We start from the raw sequence: 22,628 nt of genomic DNA on the forward strand, positions 1-22,628 counted from the left end.
GACTTGTTTGAGCTCTATATTTGATAGATTTTTAAAAATAGCTATACATTGAAGGTATTTTCTGGATTTTATTTAGAAAAAAATTCCACCACAAAACCAAAACCACTGTTTTGGCATGTCCTCTCCAGAGTGCATTGCAGCAGTTTCAAGTATTGTCACAACACACAACTGTCATCTTCAGTTGGGCTAGTATACAAAGAAATAGCATTCTGTACTTTTGTAGTGATTTTCAGAGATTTTCAAAGAGCTCTAAAAGGAGTGGGTCTCATTTCCCCATCATACAATAAGAAAACAAAGGCACAAAGAAGTTAAAATAACTTGCCCAAGGCCACACAATGAGTCATTGAGCAGAGAATAAGAACAGAATTTAGACCAACCCAAAGCCTTATCTACTGGCCCACGATCTCTCTCTGACAAACATATGAGGTTTGAGAATTTCTGACGTATAAGCAACAGGGTTGGGGAAAGGAGAGTTCAGAACAGAAGTTCAAAACTCTAAAATTACAAGAGCAAACGTGGGGACACCATGGAATGTAGTGTCCTAAAAGAATTCTACTGCACTGTTACACACAATGGATCTCATCTGCTTTTCCATTCTCGGTTTGCCTCTGTTTGTTCTTCACCCCCACAACCAACCTATCAAGCAGATTTTTCCCTGTTCATTCACATTGCAATGTCTTCTCTCACCTTGCAATGTTCACTTTGTAAAAGTTACGGTTGTCACAGCTTGGGGCAACTGTACCTGCACTTCCCTTCAGTGGCCTAGAAAAGGCTCCAGCTCTCCAGCTGTTACCTCCCTTGGGTGGACACACGAGACATTTAATTCTTACCAGGGTATGTCCAGGATGCACAGTTCCCTGCCTTCACTGTATATTTCCTAGCAAAAACAATCTGCTGAAATAGGCCTGCTTGCCTTCTCTTCAGAGACTGATAATAGAGTGATTGCTAAAGGTAAGTTACTACACAGACTTTCTACTCAAGCCTACTTTATTGTTAATGTAAAAATCATTATTAAGAAACCATATTAAAAAATAACTAACAATAAAATAGCCTACATGCATACTAATAAGCTTACCAGATATCACCCTACTCTAGGGGTTTCTTTGTGGATTACAAATTCATCAGAGTTTCCAGTTACAACAAGCACACAGTCTTATGAGGCCTCAATAGGCCAACTCCATGGACCAAGGGTGCTGTCTGTTTGCTGGATCAGGAAGAAAGCCCCGAGTCAGTTTAAAACCCAGGCTTCTATCCAAAAGGCTTTTTTGGTCTTTTGGTCTCTGGAGGTGGTGCAGAATCTTTCTGGAGCACTCATGTAAAATCCCCTCTGGGGATTTGTTTGACCGCAACTGACCTTCCAGATAACAGTCTTTGAATCTTTGAACAAAAACAGATGGAATGTCTGCTCAAAAGAAAACTAGGACTTGGTGATACTGCTGAGATGTGATTAGGAGCTTATTGCACTGTACTATATATTCCTTGTAGTATTTATAAAGTTAACATATAAAATAAATGCTTGGTGGGTTTACAAACATTCTCTTGGCACCAGAGGCCTGTATAATACAAACCCATGCAAGAAATTCAGCTTTCCGTTGTGGTGGATTAAATCATAGCATGATATTAAAAAAAACCTCCAGTGCAAACGCCATTAAGTAGATTTAGTTACTTTGGGGTTAAATTCATTCTCCTCCAGACCTGAATCTGAAGAAGAGAGCTTTAACATTTACTAAAATTGCATATTCAGGTATTTCTACATGCTCTTAGAACTTGTAAATTCAGTGTATATCTGGCAAGTCTTGCTCATGCAAGCAGTCTCACCAAAGTTAGTGATGGAAAAATAATGACAAAAGTTGTAGTTACCAACCTTTTTCAATTGGAAATATATAACAAAGCTGTTTAAACAATTAGTAGGGAAGGAAAGCCCTGTACAAATAACTATTGATTACAAACACTGATAAAGAGATACTTGGAAAATGTAAGCATGTAATGTGGACTGGCAGACTTGTACACAGCTGGCATATTAAGAAAGACAGCCAATGAAGTTCCTGTACCACTGACAATTTTTAAGAAGTCAGAGAACTAGGAAGGTACTTGCAGATTAGAGAAATGCAATTATTATCAAATGTGGCAAGAGCAAACCTGACAATTATCATAATCTAAGTCAAGTGAACTACTGAAACAAAGATATGGAAGGCAGATGTAGAAATTACTACACTTAGGGAGAAGAATAGAATAATGAGGAATAAGTAGCATGAGGATTTACACAGAACAAATCTTTCCAGACAAATGTGATTACTTTTCTGGACAGTCCCCCAAACACAATCCATTTTAGGGAGAAACTTAGAAACTTAATGCTGAAAGAGACCCAGGGGTGAGCCAGCAATTTAGTTTGGAATGCAATACCAAAATACACACAGAGAGTACTGCATTACAGAGGCGGCCACAGTCTGCATAAAGCATTGATATGACCATACCTGAAAAACAGTTTGAAAAACCTATTCAAAGAAGTGGAGCAATGGTCACCTTTAAAGCCACTGAACACCTATCTGTTGAAAGAGTTAGGGGAGGCAGCTTAGTTTGCACAGTGCCTGCTTACTGTAAGCTTTGCCTTGCTGAAGCCAGAACCTAAGATTGCACTGGAAATAACAGAGTTAAACAGTGATTGAAATGACTACTACCATGGCATAAGAAGATAAACGTGCAACACCAATTTTCCAGGGAGGTTGCTCATTTACCATACTACATGTCATTTAACAGAAGAAGCACAGTCAACAAGCTCCACCTTAGAAAGAAACATCATTTGAGAAAGTGACACCACAGCTCTATATTATAATTACAATCCCCACACACAAACCCACAGTAAGAGTGAAGCAGCACAGTCTTGACAGGATTTGGAGATCTGAATCCTAATCTCCAATCTTCCACTTACCCACTGTTTGGCATTCAGCGGTCACCTGAACTGCCATTTTTAGAAGTGGCCGTACGTGCTTAGCATTTCTGAAAAAATCAGTCACAAGCTGTCTCAAGTTCAGCACCCAAAACCATAGACTGATTTTGGCTTTAACCTGTTAGGCAATGGTGAAAGTGATGTGCTCATTACAGTACTGGATTAACATTTGTACCATGCTATGAAGATAAAACTTTTATATAAAAGTGTTCATTCACAAAAAATATTTGTGCTGTAAGGTAGCTACCAGTCAAGTGTAGCTTCTCCATGAAGATGTTACTTAAAATGGAATGCAGAGTTAGATTAATGCCTCCACCACTAAGCAACCCAATGATGTTTCAGTTTCTAAAAACATATGAAACTGTGTATAAATATTTGCTCAGATCCCATTTAATATACATTTCTTCAATTAAAATAAAGCATGAAAGAGTTAAAGTATTTTTATTTTCACTAAAAACTGTTCTTTATATGGCAAGGCAATTAAGTTATTTTGGCATGTGCTGCACATAAAGCAGCTGTTGTACAGTATGTTTCACTTTACAAAATATCTTTAATCAGTGCAGTGACTAGTTCTGTCATTTATAATTAAGGCAAGGAAATGGCAGGTGCAGCATTAATTAGTAAAACTGAAGTCTCTGCAAGATATGCAGTCATACTAACTTAATCCTCTCCAAGTATAAAAACAAAACATGCTAATGGCTTTGCATCACATAATCTTGGAAACACACTAGCATTTTTTAAATAATGTATTTCCATTTTTGTAACCCATATATTTTTCTTGACTTTATGAAATATCTTGCTAGGAAAATGAGAAGAGAAGGAACAGATACTTCTCAAAAGCAAGACATTTCTCTAAAACATACTAGAAGAATTTCTCTGCCATCCAAACACCAAGAAGGAGGTTGAATCAAAAGTATTATATAAAATGGCTCTCCTTGGTTCATGGCCAGAACAGATCATTCAGCCAAGGAAGAGCCCATCTAAACACTAGGGAAACTGCTCAGTTCCCATATTATTAAGAGCCTAATTGCCATATAAAAAGTACTATCACTTTAAGATTTGCAGTGGACCCATAAATCTTATAGGCACCCTCAAAAGAACAAGATTATCCTGTAGCTGTCATCTTGGAATTATTCCTTATGAAAAATGTTCCCTGCCCACTTTTGCAGTCACGAGATATTTGAACATATCAAAAATCAAAGTATTTCTTCAGTTCATATAATCACAGAATCATAAATATAGGGCTGGAAGGGACCTGGGGAAATCATCAAGTCCAGCCCCCTATGCTGACACAGGATCAAGTAAACCTAGACAGTCTCTGACAGGTGTTTATCAAACCTGTACTTTAAACAAAACAAAAGAAAACAAAAAAAAAAACAACCCTTCGGTGATAGCAATTCCACAACCTCCTTTGGAAGTCAGAGCTTAACTACACTTATAGTTAGAAAGCTTTTCCTAAAATCTAACGTAAATCTCCCTCACTGCAGATTAAAGTCTTTTGCTTCTTGTCCTGCCTTCAGTAGACACGCAGAACAAATTGATCACGGTCCTCTTTATAACAAACCTTAACATATTTGAAGTTCTAATTACCTTTCATGTTAAGCTAGACTATTCTCACTTGGATAACTTTATCTCTGAACACAATGCTCAAGTATCAGTTGGATGGTGGTCTCCTCAAGTTTTCAAGCTCATTAAACTGAACTCTACTAGCCCCCGCCTCCTGCCTTCATTAGATACTAGTTGCTGTATTTTAACTCTGTCTCATATGGGGTTAAGTCTCCACTAGAGCTTTGTATCATCACTTCAACGGTTAATTGATATTGTATTAGCAGTCAGTGAAAAAAACCTGCAGCTGGTGAGGTTAAGATTGCAATAGTCATGATCATATTTGTAATCCAACACTCTGTCCATCTGTAAGCAAATTCTCTCTGTGACATTCTGTCTTTGGACAAAATAAGATCATAAAGTAAAAAAGTTCAGTAGACCCAATTTGAAAGATGCACAAGAAAAAGGTTAACTTCCCCACTGGCCAATCTGCAGAATTTACTTAACAGCTCTCCATACATGTAATTGTGTGTGTTTCCTTAGACGTGCAGCAAAAAGGAAATTTAATTGCCTCAAAAATGAGATAGAACTGCAGAAAATCAACAGTTAAACAGGATCTTACAAACAACTGCTAACAACCCTTTAACATTTATGCAGAGAACTCTTAAGACTCACTAATGCTATCTGTTGTATCAAGACAGAAATGCAGAGAGAAAACTTCCCACATCTACCTTATATAAAAATAAAAAACAATGCAACAAATAAATTAAAAGCCCTTTGCATTATGAACTGGGAGACTAGATGCTAGAGACACATCTAAGATTGCAGAATACTGTACAACAAGGATAAAAGCAATTTGCATTGCTCTGATGTTAAATAACAGTTTCCTTAGTGGGTTGATAGCACATTTTGCATCTGTGTGCAAGAGAACTTCCAGGGCTAACCACGTTAGATAAATAAAAATGGGATGGAAGGCAAACTAATTTGCTGTTTTTCTTTCAATACTAATTTTGACTTAAAACTGAATCTTCAGGGGAGGAACTAAACCTCAGCACAGTGCGGTACCTCCTGCCAGCTAGCTTATGAAGCAGGATGTCTGACTCACAAATGAGTCATTCATCCATCTTTCTGACAAGTAGTAAAGGTACATGACAGTGGCTGACAAAACAAAACAGGAATCAAACAAAGGGATTCAGTAAAGATAGGGAGAGGAGCCTGGAAAACAGAAAGATATCAGTGATGATAAAATTATTCTAATATACATTGCAAGTAGAGAATTACAAAACTCGGTTTTACCAAAATCTTTGATGTAAGAAACCTATCATTCACTAAACAAATTGATGATGAATGCCTCACAACATTAGACTGAGAAGGCTATAATATGTACATTACAAAGAAATAACACTTGATGGGGAAATACAACATGACAAGATGGATACTGGATAAATTTAGAAGGCTTTTCGTTCAGATCAGACATTCATGATCAGTGTGAGCAGCAAACAGTATATCTCAACTAGCATGAAAGAACCAAAGAGGAGGTAGTAAAGCTTTATCTACAAACAGGCCAATAGCCTACACTGGGAATAGAGTTTATGGTGGGAGTTAAGTAGCATCTACACTTTGCCAGACAGGTGCACCTTTTCTGCTAGAACATTTTCAACAGTAATATTCCACTCTAAAGTGATCATAAACAATTTCAGTTCCAAGGTAGCTTTAAGACAATAATAGTCACATAATCTCTCTCAGAAAACAGCAGACATGCCCTGCCATATGGTATATCTAACAGTTCAGTGCATGGGATTGGCTGCAACCATATTCCTCAAAATTAGCATTAAAATAAAGGTAATAGCTTCAGTTAGAAATAATCCAATTTGAGATCACAACAAAATTAGAAACATTCAGATTCTGAAATGTTGTAGGGGCCAAAAACTTTATAACTTACTAGACAAAGGATAAATATAATTAAGGTTCTGAAAAAGTAAATGAATATGAAAAAGGACCAGTTTCTCAAGGGCTAAGGTACTGAGCAATGTTTACTATAAAAGTGGACTGAAACAACAGGAACTGGAAAGAGAATTGCTTATGTCCTACAAGAAAGAGCTACAAACTTAATCTTCTAACCGTTCGGTGCTTAAGACATTGGTCTGGGACACAGACGACTGAGTTTCAGCTCCGCTAGAGACCTCCTTTTCTGACTTTGACCCTGCAAAAAACTTACTCATAGGCTTAAAGTCATGACATGTGTAACTACATGGACTACCACAGGACCAAACACGCAAGTAAAATTAAGCACATTCTCTTTCTGTGCCTTAGTAAAATGAGTTTAAATATTTCCCTACCTCACAAGGATGTTGTGAGGATAATATCGTTAAATGTTTGAGCTGATCAGATGTATGGTGATAGTCTCCAGGCCAGAACCTCAAAGCATTGAAAACTGAAGTTTTTTAAATAAAGCACTAAATACACCTATGAGCCATCTACTACAGATGAACACCTATTTGCAACTAAGCATTGTGAAAAATGTGGGAAGTAGCTGCATTAACATCATGCATACTATATACAGATTTCTATACATCTGTGGGTTTGATAGATTAGGTTGCTAGTTAAGGGTTAAAAAAAAAATCAAACCTTTTGGGTTGCAGAAACCAAATGAATGACTGCAGATAACCTTATTTGATTGGTGCCCAAATGGACAATACTTTGAATCTACTATTGCAAGACCATAGCCTATCCCCTCTGAAGAAATATATAAACCGTTTTGCCTGGGCATAGGGTCCCAAGTCAGGTCTTTGGAACAGATAAAGTCAGCCTGTGAGTTGAGGAGAGACACTCACTGAACTGGGGAAGTCATATTCTCAAGGTGGCAGGAGTTGCAGGGGGCATCCTATCTCCCCTAACCTCAATGCTGGGGGGGAGCCTGGACTAAAGAGAACCTACCTAAATTGGCAAGGAAAGGTTGGGTTTAGGTGAGAAATACACATATAGGGTTTAATTGTTGTAACCCTGCTTCTCTCTGCTTAAGTTTCTATAAACCAATAAATCATATTTGTTTTTGAAGACGCTGTCCTGAATCGCTGCTAAAGTTTACCCTGGGAGCTTGTGACCCAAACCCAGCTGGGGCAGCTGAGGTAGATACAGTGGTAAATGGAGCTGTAGCCTTGTGACACAGTCTAAAGCCAGGTGGACTGGGGGTTACACTCAATAGTGCAAGTGTAGGCCTGTCACTTGGAAGAAGTGCCCATAGTGGGGGGAGAGGGGGATCACAAGTACAGCTCATCCCTGAACCATAACAAGCACATTTTGAGAAACTAAGATTCAGAAGACTGAAACAGGATATGGATCTGAAGAGGGAAAACTGAGTAAGAAGTAAACAAAAGACAAGAGCTCTTGATTCTTTAATATGCAAAAATCCTTGTTAAGTAAGAATCAAAGTGCCTAGATGATTTTGTGAGCGGATGAAGCATCAGTTTAGGATTTGATCCAAGGAGAAGGGCTTGTTTGCAAATCTGGACATTAGCAATTTCAGCATCCACACACTTTAAGCACTCTGTTCTTAAGCCTACAGGTTTTATAACACTCAAGTCACTTTAGCAAAGTTTGCAAAAGGTTTACCAAAAAAGTACTGAATAGTAATATGCCAGAGCACAAGCTTTCTGGCTGGATGTGATTTATTCAATAATGCAGAGTTAATGGAAGGTCTTGAGGGCGTAAGTTGAAAATCAGGTTTAAAAGAAGGAAAAGGAGGCTCTTAAAAAAGAAGAAGTCTCCTGCCTCCTGGCTTAGCAAGATTCAAAAAGTAATTGGACATTTATACAGCTATCCAGAATTGTCGTAATTGATTACAACAGTTTTGGAAGGGATCTCAAACCTGATGTTTCAGGTCTTAAACCAAGCTCATATTATTAGATATTGGGATAAAACCTAATCTGAAGGATAGATTAACCCACACCTGTTCAGCAAGGGGTTCTTACACTTTTCTTTGAGGCATCTGGCACCAACCATTGTCAGAGACAGAATACTGGATTAGATGGATCTTGGGTCTGACAAATCCTATGTTCCCAATGGCAAGACAGCCTCAGGAGAATGGAGAAAAACCATTGCAAGGGTGCAGATTCATTCATCAATCTCCTGCTTCACAATTGATGGGAATTGTTACCAGAATTTACCCATCAAAAAGTGCATATATGCATACATTAAGCAGCATGAATGTACACACAAACTACAGAGTTAGTTTTATAATTTGGTAAAATGCCTTGCTATTGATATATTTTGTTATAATTTTCTTAAATGTCAGGGCCTGGGGGACGGGAAGAGGAGCGCTGCACCATAACCTTTAAAAATAAATAACTTGTTCCCTAACAGAGTTTTGGAAGAATCATTTTAAACCAACTTGAAAACTACAATATCACCGACTATCAATTTAAAACACAATCCTGAATTTCTTAAGTTAATGGGACATAGAGATGTTCAATAAATTCAAGATGAGGCCTTTAATAAGACACAAATTTAATCTGCCCTAATAATACTTGAGGGTCCAAGTCTCAATGCTGTACCAGGGAGAAGGTGCTCAGTGCTTCACAGGATCCGCTTACTTGAGTACTTTATTTATACAGGCAGCATCATGATATTTTCATTTTGTTTTATTTTGTTCTTACATTAATTGACTGAAGTGCAAGCAGGTCAAGTGATTTACCAAAGGTCACATGGCATGTCAGTGGCTCAACCAGGATTATCTGAGGTTGGAACAATAAGAGTTTAAACTGATGTACAATCAATATAAAATCCTAAGTGATCTTCTGATTAAATATATGATTAGAATGTACATAAAATGAGCTGCATTCAGCTTAGTTCAGTTCTTGTCAAATCTAGTAAATGCTTCATAGACTATCCCATAACAAAAATGTCAGTTGCTAGCAGCTCTAGCAGGGAATCCAAGAACTGAGTGGGGTATCGAAGACTGAACTTTCTTCTTACCATTAGAAGTGGCCCTCCCAAGTCAGGGTTGAGGTAAATTGGCAGGCAGCCTAAGAAAGCCTGCTGTACAGTTTTCCTTGTTCTGTGTTTAAACATAAGATTTCAAATCTCCACTGTGGTTAATACAACACCTTTCACTACCATTAAAGCCACTTTAAGAAATGAAATATCAATTTATTACATTATGGACACAGTTAACAGCCAGATACATCAGAATTGTAAAATAAATGGCTACATTGAAAAAGATGTCTTACTTTCCCATCCAAACTGCATAGCTCTCAGGGAGCTTGGGGACAAAGACAATGGATTTTCCAGTATCAACATCAATTGCTCCATAGCAGTCTGGTTCAGTTACTCCAAAAGTCCAATGAAAATAAGATTCCTATATAAATAAATCAAATATCATTACTTTATCCCTCAATCGTCCCACCCCCAAAATACTAATACAATACATCAGCATACTAACAGTTAACTAATATTAACTCCTATTTCTCTGAGTTTGAATAAGAATATTTTTGTTTTGTGCACCACAATGTTTGTAAATTTTGTGATAATTCAGATCTCATTTCATTTCACGGTGATACAAATCTTACTTTGAGGATCTGGCAAGGTCCAGGAACTAACAATTATTTATTATATAGCATGTTTTGTATAAAATAGATTCTTCCTTAAGGCTTACAATCTCAAACAAGATAAAAGGATAGCAAGAAGAAACAGACAGTCAGAGAAAGAAGAGGGTAAGACAAGAGAAAAGCCTATGGGCACACTGTGGCTGTGAATCACAGCCCTAAATTGCAGCAGAGTTTGGACAAATTAGAGGGGAGAAGAGTGAGTTCCTTCAGAGAGGAAGAAGCTGCAATAAAAAAATGGCACGTAATTATCAAGACCTGAAATTAAGGGATATTTTGCATTGGGAACAGAAAGGAATGGACAAAACTCAAAGTTAAGGCAGAGATAGAACAACAAAATTTGACAAGGATGGATTGGTGAGGCAGAGGCAAGAGAGATTGGAGAATAAGCCTCCATAGATTGTGTGTCATTCTCCCCTAGATACCAGACAGAATGTATTAAGCAGCCTGCTGTCATAGAAGATAAAATCTAATTTTTCCACCTCCTTTCTTCAAAATGTAAAAATTCAGTTCACAGAACTGAAGCAGTACTCTAGAATTCATTTTATAACTGGCAAAGCAGAAAACTGTCCGCTGTAACCAGAAAACCCAACTAAGCTTGACTCTAGCTAAAAATCATTCAATTATCTTTATCATCTAATGACAATCAATAATATGTTCAATGTGAAAATAACAAAACCTTGCTTGGGCCAACAAAGAAATACACAGGTACTTATGTATTAGTCAAGTTATAATTTATTAAGTTTAGGTCCAACATGCAAGTTAAAATACATATCCATGCTCTTCCACAGCTTGGGTGTGTTCAGATCTGGCATTTAAACCCCACATTTATATTTGTTGAGTGAGAGGGGAAAAAAAATTAATACATTAGTGAAAGATTTTTAACGTGTGTTAGACAACTCATATTTAGCAAAATGCTGTACTACAGACAGGTAGAAGATTATGGATTCTATAATCCAAGCCAGACAAAAACTAAGCAAGTCTGAGGCCTGGTCTACATTGTGGGGGGAATTGATCTAAGTTACGCAACTTCAGCTACGTGAATAATGTAGTTGAAGTCAAGGTACTTAGATCTACTTACTGCGGTGCCTTCACTGCAGTAAGTTGATGGCTGACGCTCCCCCTGTCGACTCCACCTGTGCCTCTCACTCCGGTGGAGTACCGGAGCCCACAGGAGAGCGCTCAGCGGTCAATTTATTGCGTCTTCACTAGATGCGATTAAATCGAACCCCGCTGGATCAATTGCTCCAGAGGTAAGTGTAGACATGCCCTTAGGATAAAGGCTCACTTTCTACATGTACTGTTATTATCAAATTTTTATAATGCACTAGTGCCTAGAGGTCTCAACCAGGTTGGGGCCCCATTGACCTAGGCAACATGAAAATATATAGTAAATAAGCAATTAAAAAGAAGAGCAACCCCAAGCCAAAGAAGTATTGTTGTTACAATGGTTAATCTAGGATTTGAAGTAGTCAGTAACAGTGAAAGCAATGCCTTTTAAACAGGGTGGAATGTACTAGGCCCTGATTTTTAAAGATATTTAGGCATTTCTGCACTCAGCCTAAATCAGCGTGTACACAACTACAGGATAACAGGGTTATAAAATAAGTAAGTACTACACTACTACTACAATTAAGCACTGGAATCGGCTTCCTACAGAGGTTGTGGAATCCCCATCATTGAAGGTTTTTAAGAAGGTTGAACAAACACCTGTCAGGGAGGTCTATGTTCACTTGGGCCTGCCTCAGAACAAGGGTCTGGACTTGAGGGCCTCTCAAGGTTTCTTCCAGCCCCACATTTATGAAATTCAATGAAATCTTATTTTCAAAAGTGATTTAGGCACTTAGTCTAAATCCCATCAACTGTCAATGAGATTTTGGCTCTTGGATGCCTGCATTCCTTTTGAAAATGAGATTTAGGCTCCTAAATCAGTTAGGCATTGCAATGCTGAGGACAGCAACACCTCAATACATTTAAATATCTGGCCCCTAGTCTAAAATAAAGGGAGGAAAAAACTAAAAGAGAGAGAGAGAGAGAGAGAGAGAGATGCAAGCTTAGAAAAGTAATTCAAGAGTTTGTTTCTGTATAATGAACTTAAATCTTACCTGACGAAAGACAATGCCAGTATCACTACAGTATCTTTGGGCTTCCTCGCCACCCTGCATCAAAACAATAGCATTCTTCTGGATGTCTTTATTCTCCCTCAATCGATCACAAAGACGTTTTCTATTCAAAGCAAAGAGTGCTGCTGGCACTTTCAGCGTCTCATTTCCCAACCAAAAAGATGGTCTAGAAAGGATTTTAAAAAAAGATAACTGTATTGCAAAATAATATACAGTTTAATATCATTGAGAGAGACAGGGTTTATCTGAAGTCTAACAGAGAAGGAAGTCAAACCTGAAAAAAGTCATTTGGCCATCACAACTGGACTAGGTTTTAGGATTGTAGAGAGAGAGAACCCTGTAGTTACAGTGCATGGTATTGCTTACAGGGAATATGAAATACCAAAACTTAAGTCATACAAGTAGTAAATGATAAATACGTGCTAAAAATAAAAATTGCTGGCTACAGTTATAGTCTGTAAAGTGACACAGAAGTTAGCTTCCTTTAAAGAAAACAGAAATGATTTTATTTGGAGTGAGGGGAGACATGCAATAAACTACAACGTTAGTCTGCAGAAATATGTGAAAGAAGAGCAAACATAGGAGAGAAAAATATGAGTTGTTGAGAACAATAGAACTGAAAGGTTACATTCAGAATGGGACAATTTCTTTAACAAATATTACACAGCATCTGAGAAAACCTACAGAACCTGAACGAAGGACTGCCTAGAAAAGATGGCGGTTGAAATGGCACACAGAATGACAACATTTGTTGTACTCCCTTAATATTTGTATGTATATATGGGATTTCAAAGACTAGCTATAGTTTTCGTAGAGATGGACAACAAGAACGTAACCTACTGTTACACATTACTGTGTGTTTCTTCATAACTGGGTGAGACCATATAGCAAATTGCTGTGCAAAAGCTAAGTCTGGACAGTCTTCTAGAAACTTTCTTCAATGGTTCAATTTGAGTAAAACTTAGGATAGAGATACACTTCTTTAAAGAAACAACAACAACAACAACAAAAAACAACAACAAATATCCTAGCCAAAGGGTAGCTTTACATAAAATGGATTTATCCATGTTTAGATAAGTTCTTTTAGCTACATCTTTGGCCCATGTGAAGATAAATGAGTTTGTTTTTATATGATCATTCATTATTTTGCCCTGAATCTTAAAGAAGCTGCTATTGTCTATGGCTGAGTGAAAGGAGAAGAGACAGACACTAGTTAAATAACTCAGGTTTTTAAAATTCCATAAATATATGTTGCTAATTCATAACCAGCTAAAAGAAAAAAAGTCTAAAACAGTATTTCTCTATTTCATATTTACAACAGGGGAAAGGTGATCTGGAACTTCAAAACTGCAGTATTAATAAAAACCCAGGATTAAAGTTGTCATAAACAGATAGTTAAGGGTTAATGTCTCTTTTACCTGTAAAGGGTTAACAAACACTGAACCTAAAACACCAGACCAGAGGACCAATCAGGAAACAAGATACTTTCAAATCTCCATGGAGGGAAGCCTTTGTTTGTGTTTTTTGGGCTTTGCTTTGTTCACTCTGGGTCCTGAAAAGGACTAGATGTGCAACCAGGTTTCTTGCCAATCTTCCTGCTACAGTCTCTCATATATTCAGAATAGTGAGTATTAAGTAGAAAGGCGGTTATAGTCTTTTGATTGTTTTCTGTATTTGCAAATGTGTAGTTTGCTGGGAGTATTTTTAATTGTATTTTGCTGGGGGGAGGCTTTTTTCTAGTGTCTATAAGCTGAAAGACCCTGTAACTTTTACCATCTAAATTACAGAAACAACTTTTACTTTTTTTCTTTCTTTTTATTAAAAGTTTTGCTTTTTAAGACCTGTTTGATTTTTTCCCCTTGTTGAGGCTCAAGGGAATTGAGTCTGTACTTACCAGGAAAGTGGTGGGAGACAGGGAGAAAGAAGGGAAGGGGGAAAGGGGGAATCCCTCTGTTTAGATTCACAGAGCTTGAATCTCTCTATCTCTCCAGGATAGCCCAGGGAGGAAATGCCTGGGAGGGGGAGAGAAAAGGGGGAAAAAAACCCTGATTTCTCTGTGTTGTGATTCAAGGAGTTTGAATCACGGTGATCTCCTAGTGTACCCAGGGCGGGAAAGATCTGGGAGGAAGAAAGGAGAAGGGGGGTGGAAATGGTTTATTCCCCTTTGTTGTAAGACTCAAGGAATTTGGGTCTTGGGGTCCCCAGCGAAGGTTTTGAGGGGACCAGAGTGTACCAGGCACTGGAATTCCTGGTTGGTGGCAGCGTATCAAATCTAACCAGGTAATTAAGCTTAGAGGAATTCATGCTGGTACCCCAACGTTTGGACTCTAAGGTTCAAATTGGGGAATTATACCATGACAAAAGTTCAATTAGTTCAATATAGTTCAGCCTCTTTCCAGACACCTTATTGCACGTATTCTTCTCAGCAGTTGGAGGATCATTTTCTACATTTACAATATTTCTGAGAGAGTTAACAGTGCTGAATTCAGCCACATTGTTACTATGCTACACTGTTGCTAAAATGAAAAAAAATAATCCACATTAACCTGAGAGTATTAGAGCAATGCACCTTCACGTATTAATTATTATAAGGCTTTCATGGAAAATTACACATCTGAAAGGTAACCTTTGATTTATAGCTGTGTAGAGCAAGCTTTATAATCAGAAATCTAACCCACAATTTCTAACTGCAGATACAGCATAAAGAATCTAATAAAATGTTTTATGTTTTATTTTTTATAACACTGATATGACAGTGTAAATTTTAAAAGATGAAAGATAGAATACAAATATACACTAATCCAGCTTTAAGACTATATTATATAGGAATTTAGCTGATGATGCATAAAGCTCAAATCTGATTATTTTTATTACCTTCTCCCACAACCCCAGCAACATGCTACTTGATAATTACAGGGACCTATGAGTCACAAGCTATGCAGCACATTTGCACAGGAACACTGTGCAGAAGCACAGAATAAGCTTTCACTGGGGGCTAACTCCAGCCATAGGAATGATAAAGCAAATCCATTCAACCTTAGCAATAAATATTCTTAATCTTCAAATAATGCAGTAAAAGTTAATTAGAACTAAGGCCAGTTTCTCATGTGTAGTGTGGCTGCGTGCATTGAACTGCATTGTTTTATAAAGGGGCTATAAAACCTGTCTATACAGCCCACACAGGATCATTGAGCACAAGATAAAGGCCAGGTCTACATTACCACTTATTTAGGCACAACTTATGTCACTCAGGGGTGTGAATAAGCCACCCCCTGAGCAACATAAAGTTACACCAACCCAAGCACCGGTGTGGACAGCATTATGTGAGTAGGAGAGCTTCTCCCGCCAACATTGCTACAGCCTCTTGCACAGGTGGATATATTATGCCAATGGGAAAGCTCTCTTCCCGAGGGCATAGAACATCTTCACCAGACGTGCTGCCGTGGCATAGCTGCATCGGTGCAGCTGTGCTGAGGTAGTGCTTCTAGTGTAGACTGGCACTACAGGAGTGAACCTAGGAGACATAAAGCCAACGCAGGGTCTCTTAAGTCACACGTTCTCCCTATTGCCAGCACTATATGAATAAGAAGATGCGATTAGCACAAAGGGGACAGTCAGATGCCACCAGAGCCAGCTTTAGGCCTATTCCACCAACTCCCCCAGATCGGGCCCCGAGCCTAAGAGGGCCCCGTGCCCTTCCCTGGCTAGAGACGCCTTTTTAATTTTTACTCATCTGGCAGCGCTTCGGATCTTCAGCGGCATTTCGGCGGTGGGTCCTTCAGTGCCACTGAAGACCTGGAGCGAGTGAAAGACCCACCGCTGATGTGCCGCCGAAGACTCAGAACACCGCCCGGTGAGTACAAGCCCCACTTGTTTTTTAATAGGTGTTTTGTTTTTTTTAGTCATCCCTACCAGAGCCCTGTCGAAACTGTTCAAATTGGGCCCCGCACTTCCTAAAGCCGGCCCTGGATGCCACACTACATTTTCAGATTCTCCTGGCAATTATTGTGTGATGTGAGGATAGCCTCTATACACAGCACGAGGCAGATGTTCTGGCACAACTCAGCCTACACTTTCAACTGAAGAAAAGTCATCTTCACTGTAAACTGAGACAAGTTACAAGGTTATATGGTGCATCTGATTTAAAAAAAAACAAAACACCAATCTCCCTCATCTACACAACCTTGGGTACTCCTGATATGAGGCTGCTATGATCAGATTTTAATCTCCATTAAGTTTATTATAAACTCTTTTATTGCATACAAAACCTGTGACTACTAGAACAAACTCAAGGAGCAATAACTATTACTCCTGAAGGGATTCTGTGCCACTGCACGTGGGCAGAATTTATGTCCCCCATATATCTCTTTGCTTCCCCATAGAAAAATGACTTTCTGAAGAGGGATGCAAAGGGAAGCCACAAGAGCAGTCATGTGACCATCCCCAGCAATATGTTTTTAGGTGCCCAGGTCAGCTGGCAGAGAGGTAAATCACTGTGGAGCAGGGGATGGGACTGGGGAAGACCTGGCTGGTGGCTTCTACCCTGAGCAGGGCTCAGCTGCTAGTCCCGGCCGGGCTGGGGATAGGGTGACGAGACAGCAAGTGTGAAAAATTGGGACAAGGGGTGGGGGTAATAGGAGCCTATATAAGAAAAAGCCCCAAATATCGGGGTAATAGGAGCCTATATAAGAAAAAGCCCCAAATATCGGGACTGTCCCTATAAAAACCGGGACATCTGATTACCCTACTTGGGAAGGACAGGACTTCCTCTTCCCTGCATGGCATCTGGGGCCATTTCAAACCCACCTCCAGATTTCTTCCCTGGCTGTAGGAAGCTCTGCAAACTCACAACCCTACCCCCTGCACTTTCTAAACCCATCGCTCCTCAGCTGCAGGGGGAGAGATCACTGTACAGGAGCTGCTCCCACATCCACCCAACCCCCATTCATCCAGACCCCCCCCATACCCAGACCCTCCTGGCAAGCCTCACCCCCTCCCCACACTCCATCAAGCCCCAACCAGCTGCACCTGGATCCCCACCCCACTGAGCCCCATTCCCCCAGCTTCTGGATCCCACAACAGACCCCCCCTTCTGAGCTCAATCTTCCCCACACACAGACACACACCCCCACTGAGCCCCAACCATCTTTAGCTGGACCCCCTGCAGAGTCCCATTACTGTTGCACACAGAACCCTCCAACAAGCCCCTTTGCATCCAGATCCCCCTCACACCCAGATCCCCCACAGAGCCACCCACACCCAGACAGCACCACACAAAACCCTCTCAACCCGCACCTGGATCTCCCCCCCCACCACTTAGATCCTGCCTTGCTGAGCCTGTCTGTCAACATTTGGTGCCCCTGGCATGGAGGGGCAGGGCCTTGGGGTGTTTCTGGGGCAGGCCCGGTCCTTGCGCTGTGTCAGGGTTGGGTACAGCCTCACTGCTATATCCATGTCCTGGTGGGGGAAAGCTGCATAGTGATCTCCCACCTCTGTGCAGCCAGTAGCCTCTGCTCTCCAATGCCATGCTGGAGCCTTCATATTTATTTGACAAATAAAATTCTCATAACTTTATAATATTGTGTACAGAATTTTTAATTTCTGGCACATAACTTTTAGTTTTTTGGTGCAGAATGCCCTCAGGAGTAAACTATCAGTCTACATACAACTACACTTGCTAGCTTCATTCCGAGCCATTTTACAAAGGATCTTTTACTAGCAGTTTAATATATTGTCTGAAACATGAATTAAAATAATGATGAAAATGAATTCATCTGAGAGCATTTTTACAGACATACAGGCAAAGTTCTACCCTCAGTTGCATCTAAAAAATGTCATGAATACACTCCACTGAAGTCAATGTGACTGCATGGATATAACTAGCAGCATAATTTGGCACAAAACTGTGGTTTCAAAAAAAATATTACCATGTTGGACTTTACTTTGTGGCTTCTAAACAGAGTGAGATTAGCGGAAAGTGCTGGACCCCCACAGCAAGGTTTGTAGGACACAGCAGGGTTTGGTTGAACATTTTTCCAAAGCTTTATTTAGCTCCTCAGATTCTTTGCTGAACACTTTATAGAGCCCACAGCACGAATTCATACAACCTTGCTAGGGAAGATATCAAATGTCCAGACTGAAAATTATATGCAGTACAAAGTTAGGGGTTTGAGTGCTTTATTTAAAATAAAACAAAAACAAAAAACAGCTTACATTCTCTGCTATCTTTGTTCACTCATTCTTCCCTCTCAAATCCTGTTTTTCCTTTTCTGAGCTTTTCTTACTACAAGGATGGCTAACTTATATAAAGCTAGGCTGACTGACTATAAAGGGAGCAGAATCCATGAGAGTTTTCCCAGTAGAAGCAGGATCAGCCTCTGTGCATTCACGTCTCCTATTAACTTCTTTCCATCCTTCATTTTAATCATTTCTCTCTCAGGCTAGTAACTGCACAGAAACTCAATTGTTACAACACTGCTAAGAATGTAGCATGCATTATTCTTTAGTCTATTTCTTTTGCACATTGTGACACTGGAAATGCAACTTGTATAGTATTTAGGAATGCAACACTAATCAAACCTTTCTTCAAATGCAGAATATAAAAGTCCAACAACTATCAGCTGCATCGCCAACTAAAAGGTGCATGACGGGCTGCAAAACTACTGACTTAGTCCTCTTTCCATATCTACAGCAGCCGCTCAGAAACCAAAGATGTTTTCTTTAAAAGCTGTTATTGTGACTACACAATGTCAGGTATGTTATAATTACTGTTTATGTGTTTCTCTTACACTTGTACTTTAAGCACATATAAGATGCAGAATGAGGAAGGTTAGTTATATGAATAAAATTAGGCCCCAATCCTGCACATTTACACTTATCAGTATTTCATTAAAGTCAATGGGACATGCGGGTGTGTGTAGAACTGGGGCCCTACTTGCAACCTGACAATACTACTAGAAAACATACACAGTACTAATACCTTTCTAGAGCAGGAGTTGGCAACCTTTCAGAAGTGGTGCGCTGAGTCTTCATTTATTCACTCTAATTTAAGGTTTAGTGTGCCAGTAATACATTTAACAGTTTTTAGAAGGTCTCTTTCTATAAGTCTATAATATTTAACTAAACTATTATTGTATGTAAAGTAAATAAGGTTTTTTAAATGTTTAAGAAGCTTCATTTAAAATTAAATTAAAATGCAGAGCCTCCTGGACCAGTGGCCAGGACCCAGGCAGTGAGAGTGCCACTGAAAATCAGCTCGTGCGACGCCTTCAGCATGCGTGCAATAGGTTGCCTACCCCTGCTCTAGAGAGATCTGCAAAAATTCAATTAACAACCCTGCAAAAGAGATTACTATTCCACCCAGTTCATGACAGAGACACGTGATCAAAAGGTGATTAGAACAATAGCTGTTTACTTCACTCTGTACTTTTATTAAACTAAAAGTAAAATATAGCTAGGACAGTAAGCCACATCATTTTTTAAAATGTCACTTTCTTTCATCTCAGGCATTCAAACCTTATGTGAAAAGTTTATGTATTTCAGACAGGTTACATTTCATTACTATTCCTTTCCACCAATCACATCTAGTGGGGGGAGGAGGGACTTTGTAGGGAACTATGGTATAGTGATTAACACACATTCAGAGCCTGGACACTGATATATTTCTAGCTCTTCCACTGTCTCCCATTGAGACCATTTACTTCCCTGTGCCTCAGTTTATCCATCTGTAAAATCTGTAATACCGCCTCTGGTAGTGTAGACTGGGGCTTCATTAACCTTGTCAGCAAGCTGTAACTATGTTGAAAGCTTCTTTCACTAATAAAGAGCACCTTTTAAAAAAGCTATATTTAATGGGACACTATAAACTTGTATTCTAGTCAACATTTTTAACGTTAATCCTCTGTGCAGTATATTTTGCAACTATACAGTGGAAACCATAAAAGCAACTTCATCCATGCACAATGTGCCTTCAAATACAAACCAAAAACCATCAAAAAGAATAGTTTCCTCACAGCTAATCTTTTAATTGCTGTAATCCTAAATGTTGCTTGTAATTATAGTAGTCAAAAACGTGATCAATTTTAAATTAATGTCCTTTTAATCTTCCTGCCTGCAACCTACTCTCTTTCATGCAAGTTGGGAGTCTGCCACTGACTTCAATAGAAACATGCGAGAGCCTTTAAGAAAGGAACGCTCCCCACACATGCCCAGCCCCCCACATCCCATGCCCTGACTTTGCACCTCCCACATCCCCACCCCCACCCTGAGCACCAAATGGGAGCTCCTGCACCTCTCCCCCACATTCCCACTTGCACCCCTTGCACCAAATGGGAACTGCCCAGGTAAGTGCTCCACACCCAAACCTCCTGTCCCAACCCTGAGCCCCCTCCCTCATTCTAGCTCCTGGCCAGGACCTGCACCCCAACCCCAGCCTGCTCCTTCACGCCCAGCCCTGTGCTCAGTGTAGAGAGAGAGAGGAAGACAATGGGCCAGAACCAGGCAGAAGGTAAGTACCCAATCTATGTGGGCAGGGGTGGGACCCCAGGCTGGCAGTGGGCTGAGTGGGGCCAGCAGCCAGGACCCTGATTGGCAGGAGCCAGCAGACGGAACCCCTGACCGCAGTGGGCTGAGCAGCTCTGCCCACTGCTGGTCTAGGGTGCCGGCCCCGCTCAGCCCGCCGCCGGTGTGGGGTTCTGGCTGCTGGCCCTTTGTCAGCTGGGGTCCCAGCCGCTGGCCCCGCTCAGCTCGCTGCCAACCTGGGGTTCTGGCTGCAGGCCCCAGTCAGCCCGCTGCCGGCCTAGGTGAACGGAATCCCAGGCCGGGAGCAGGCTGAGTAGGCCAGTGGCTTAAGATCAGCATTTTAATTTAATTTTAAATGAAGCTCCTTAAACATTTTGAAAACCTTGTTTACTTTACCTACAACTTTATTATATATAGACTTATGGAGAGAAACCTGAAAACATCAAAATGTATTACCAGCATGCAAAACCTTAAATTAAAGTGAATAAAAGAAGACTCGGCACACCACTTCTGAAAGGTTGCCAACCCCTGGTCTAGAATTGCCATCCTTACTTCTGCACAGCTGCTGACAAGGCACTGCCTTAAGAGCTGGGCACCCAGCCAATAGCCACTGCTCTCTGGCTGCGCAGCTCTGAAAGCAGCAAAGCAGCAAGGGTGGCAATACTGCAACCCCCCTATAGCTTGCAACCCCTCTGCAATTTCCTTTTGAGTAAGGATCCCCAATTTGAGAAGTGCTGGTCCTGCCCATGAAATCTATATAGTATAGGGTAAAAGCACACAAAAGACCAGATTTCACCAGTCCGTAACTCATTTTTCCTGGCCGTGAATTTGGTCCTAAGTATAACTATAGATGCATAAACCTGGGGGTCACCTAGAAAATTCAATGCTATTACTATGCCACACACCAGGGAAAACCAGAATTTCATTGTGACAGCAACAGCAGAATTCAGATCCACGCTACTGCAAGCACAAGACTTCAACAGTCGAGTTACAGGAGAAACTCCTTTATCTGACTGCAGTACAGGGCCTATGGCGCACAGCTGAGCAGCTCTCAATCTCAATCAGAAAAAGTGATGCTACATACAGTAGCTGCCCACAGCACCACTGGGGTGAAGCCACCAGGGCAGAAGTCCACCCCCAATACAACAAGGGAGAGGGGAGTTTTGACGAGGGACACAGGAGCCAACCCTTGCTCTTACAAGCTACGCCACAGGCACTTTTCGTGTCTGTCCATGGCCAATATCACAGGGACTCTCCTGAAACACCTGGTTCAGACTAGCAGGCGGCTGTAACTCAGCTAGGTGGGTCAGTCTGCAAAGGGGCTAGGAGAAGACCTGGCCTTGCCTTCCCGGGAGGGGCAGATCCGCCCCGCCCCGCCGGGGCCAGGGCTGGTTCAGGGGATCCCGCCCGGGCAGCGGCCAGGGGCTGGGCACCAGCTGCCAGAGAACCGCCGCTTACCCCTCAGCTGCAGCCATGTTGCCTCGCTGGATTTCGCCTGTCATGTGATCCGCTGCCTTGTCAGCTGATGGGGCGGCGGCTCCCGGGCTCGCGAGGATGGGGTGTCCCCGCTGCTGACAGGCCTGGGGAGGGGTGGGGGGCGCTGCAGGAATTCCTCCCGCCCTCGCACCCCCCTTGCTCGAAGACAGCCCGGCTCCGGCTTGACGCCGGGGGGGACCGAGTTCTGGGCGCGCCGCTGGCGAACCCACTCCGGTGGGACCGTTACAGCCGCGCTGCCCCGCTCGCGTGACGGAACTGGCGGAGCGCGCGCGCCGGGCCGCAGCCGGCTGGGAAAAGGGCAGCGTCCCTGGCGCGCCAGCGGGGCCCCGCAAAGGCAGTGGCTGGGAGACAGAGGCTCCTTTGCAAGCCGTGCCGTGGCCCTGCCTTCAGTGG

General features: G+C 41.0%; 1 protein-coding gene across 4 annotated transcripts in view; it reads right to left on the minus strand.

The window, feature by feature from the left end:
- The window catches only part of PEPD (peptidase D), a 215,716-nt gene extending 193,415 nt beyond the window's left edge, over window positions 1-22,301 (minus strand). For 3 of the 4 annotated variants that reach the window (XM_030581535.1, XM_030581536.1, XM_030581534.1), the window contains exons 1-3: window positions 22,197-22,301; window positions 12,201-12,384; window positions 9,721-9,848 (exon numbers count right to left, since the gene is read on the minus strand). In XM_030581535.1, the coding sequence (XP_030437395.1) occupies window positions 9,721-9,848; window positions 12,201-12,384; window positions 22,197-22,240 (356 nt within the window). In that variant the 5' untranslated portion in view covers window positions 22,241-22,301. The remainder of the gene's footprint in view (window positions 1-9,720; window positions 9,849-12,200; window positions 12,385-22,196) is intronic. The other variant, XM_030581537.1, reaches the window with a different exon arrangement.
- Window positions 22,302-22,628: the final 327 nt, after the last annotated feature.

This window comes from Gopherus evgoodei, chromosome 12 (assembly GCF_007399415.2).
Source record: "Gopherus evgoodei ecotype Sinaloan lineage chromosome 12, rGopEvg1_v1.p, whole genome shotgun sequence".
In the NCBI taxonomy this organism is placed as follows: Eukaryota; Metazoa; Chordata; order Testudines; family Testudinidae; genus Gopherus; species Gopherus evgoodei.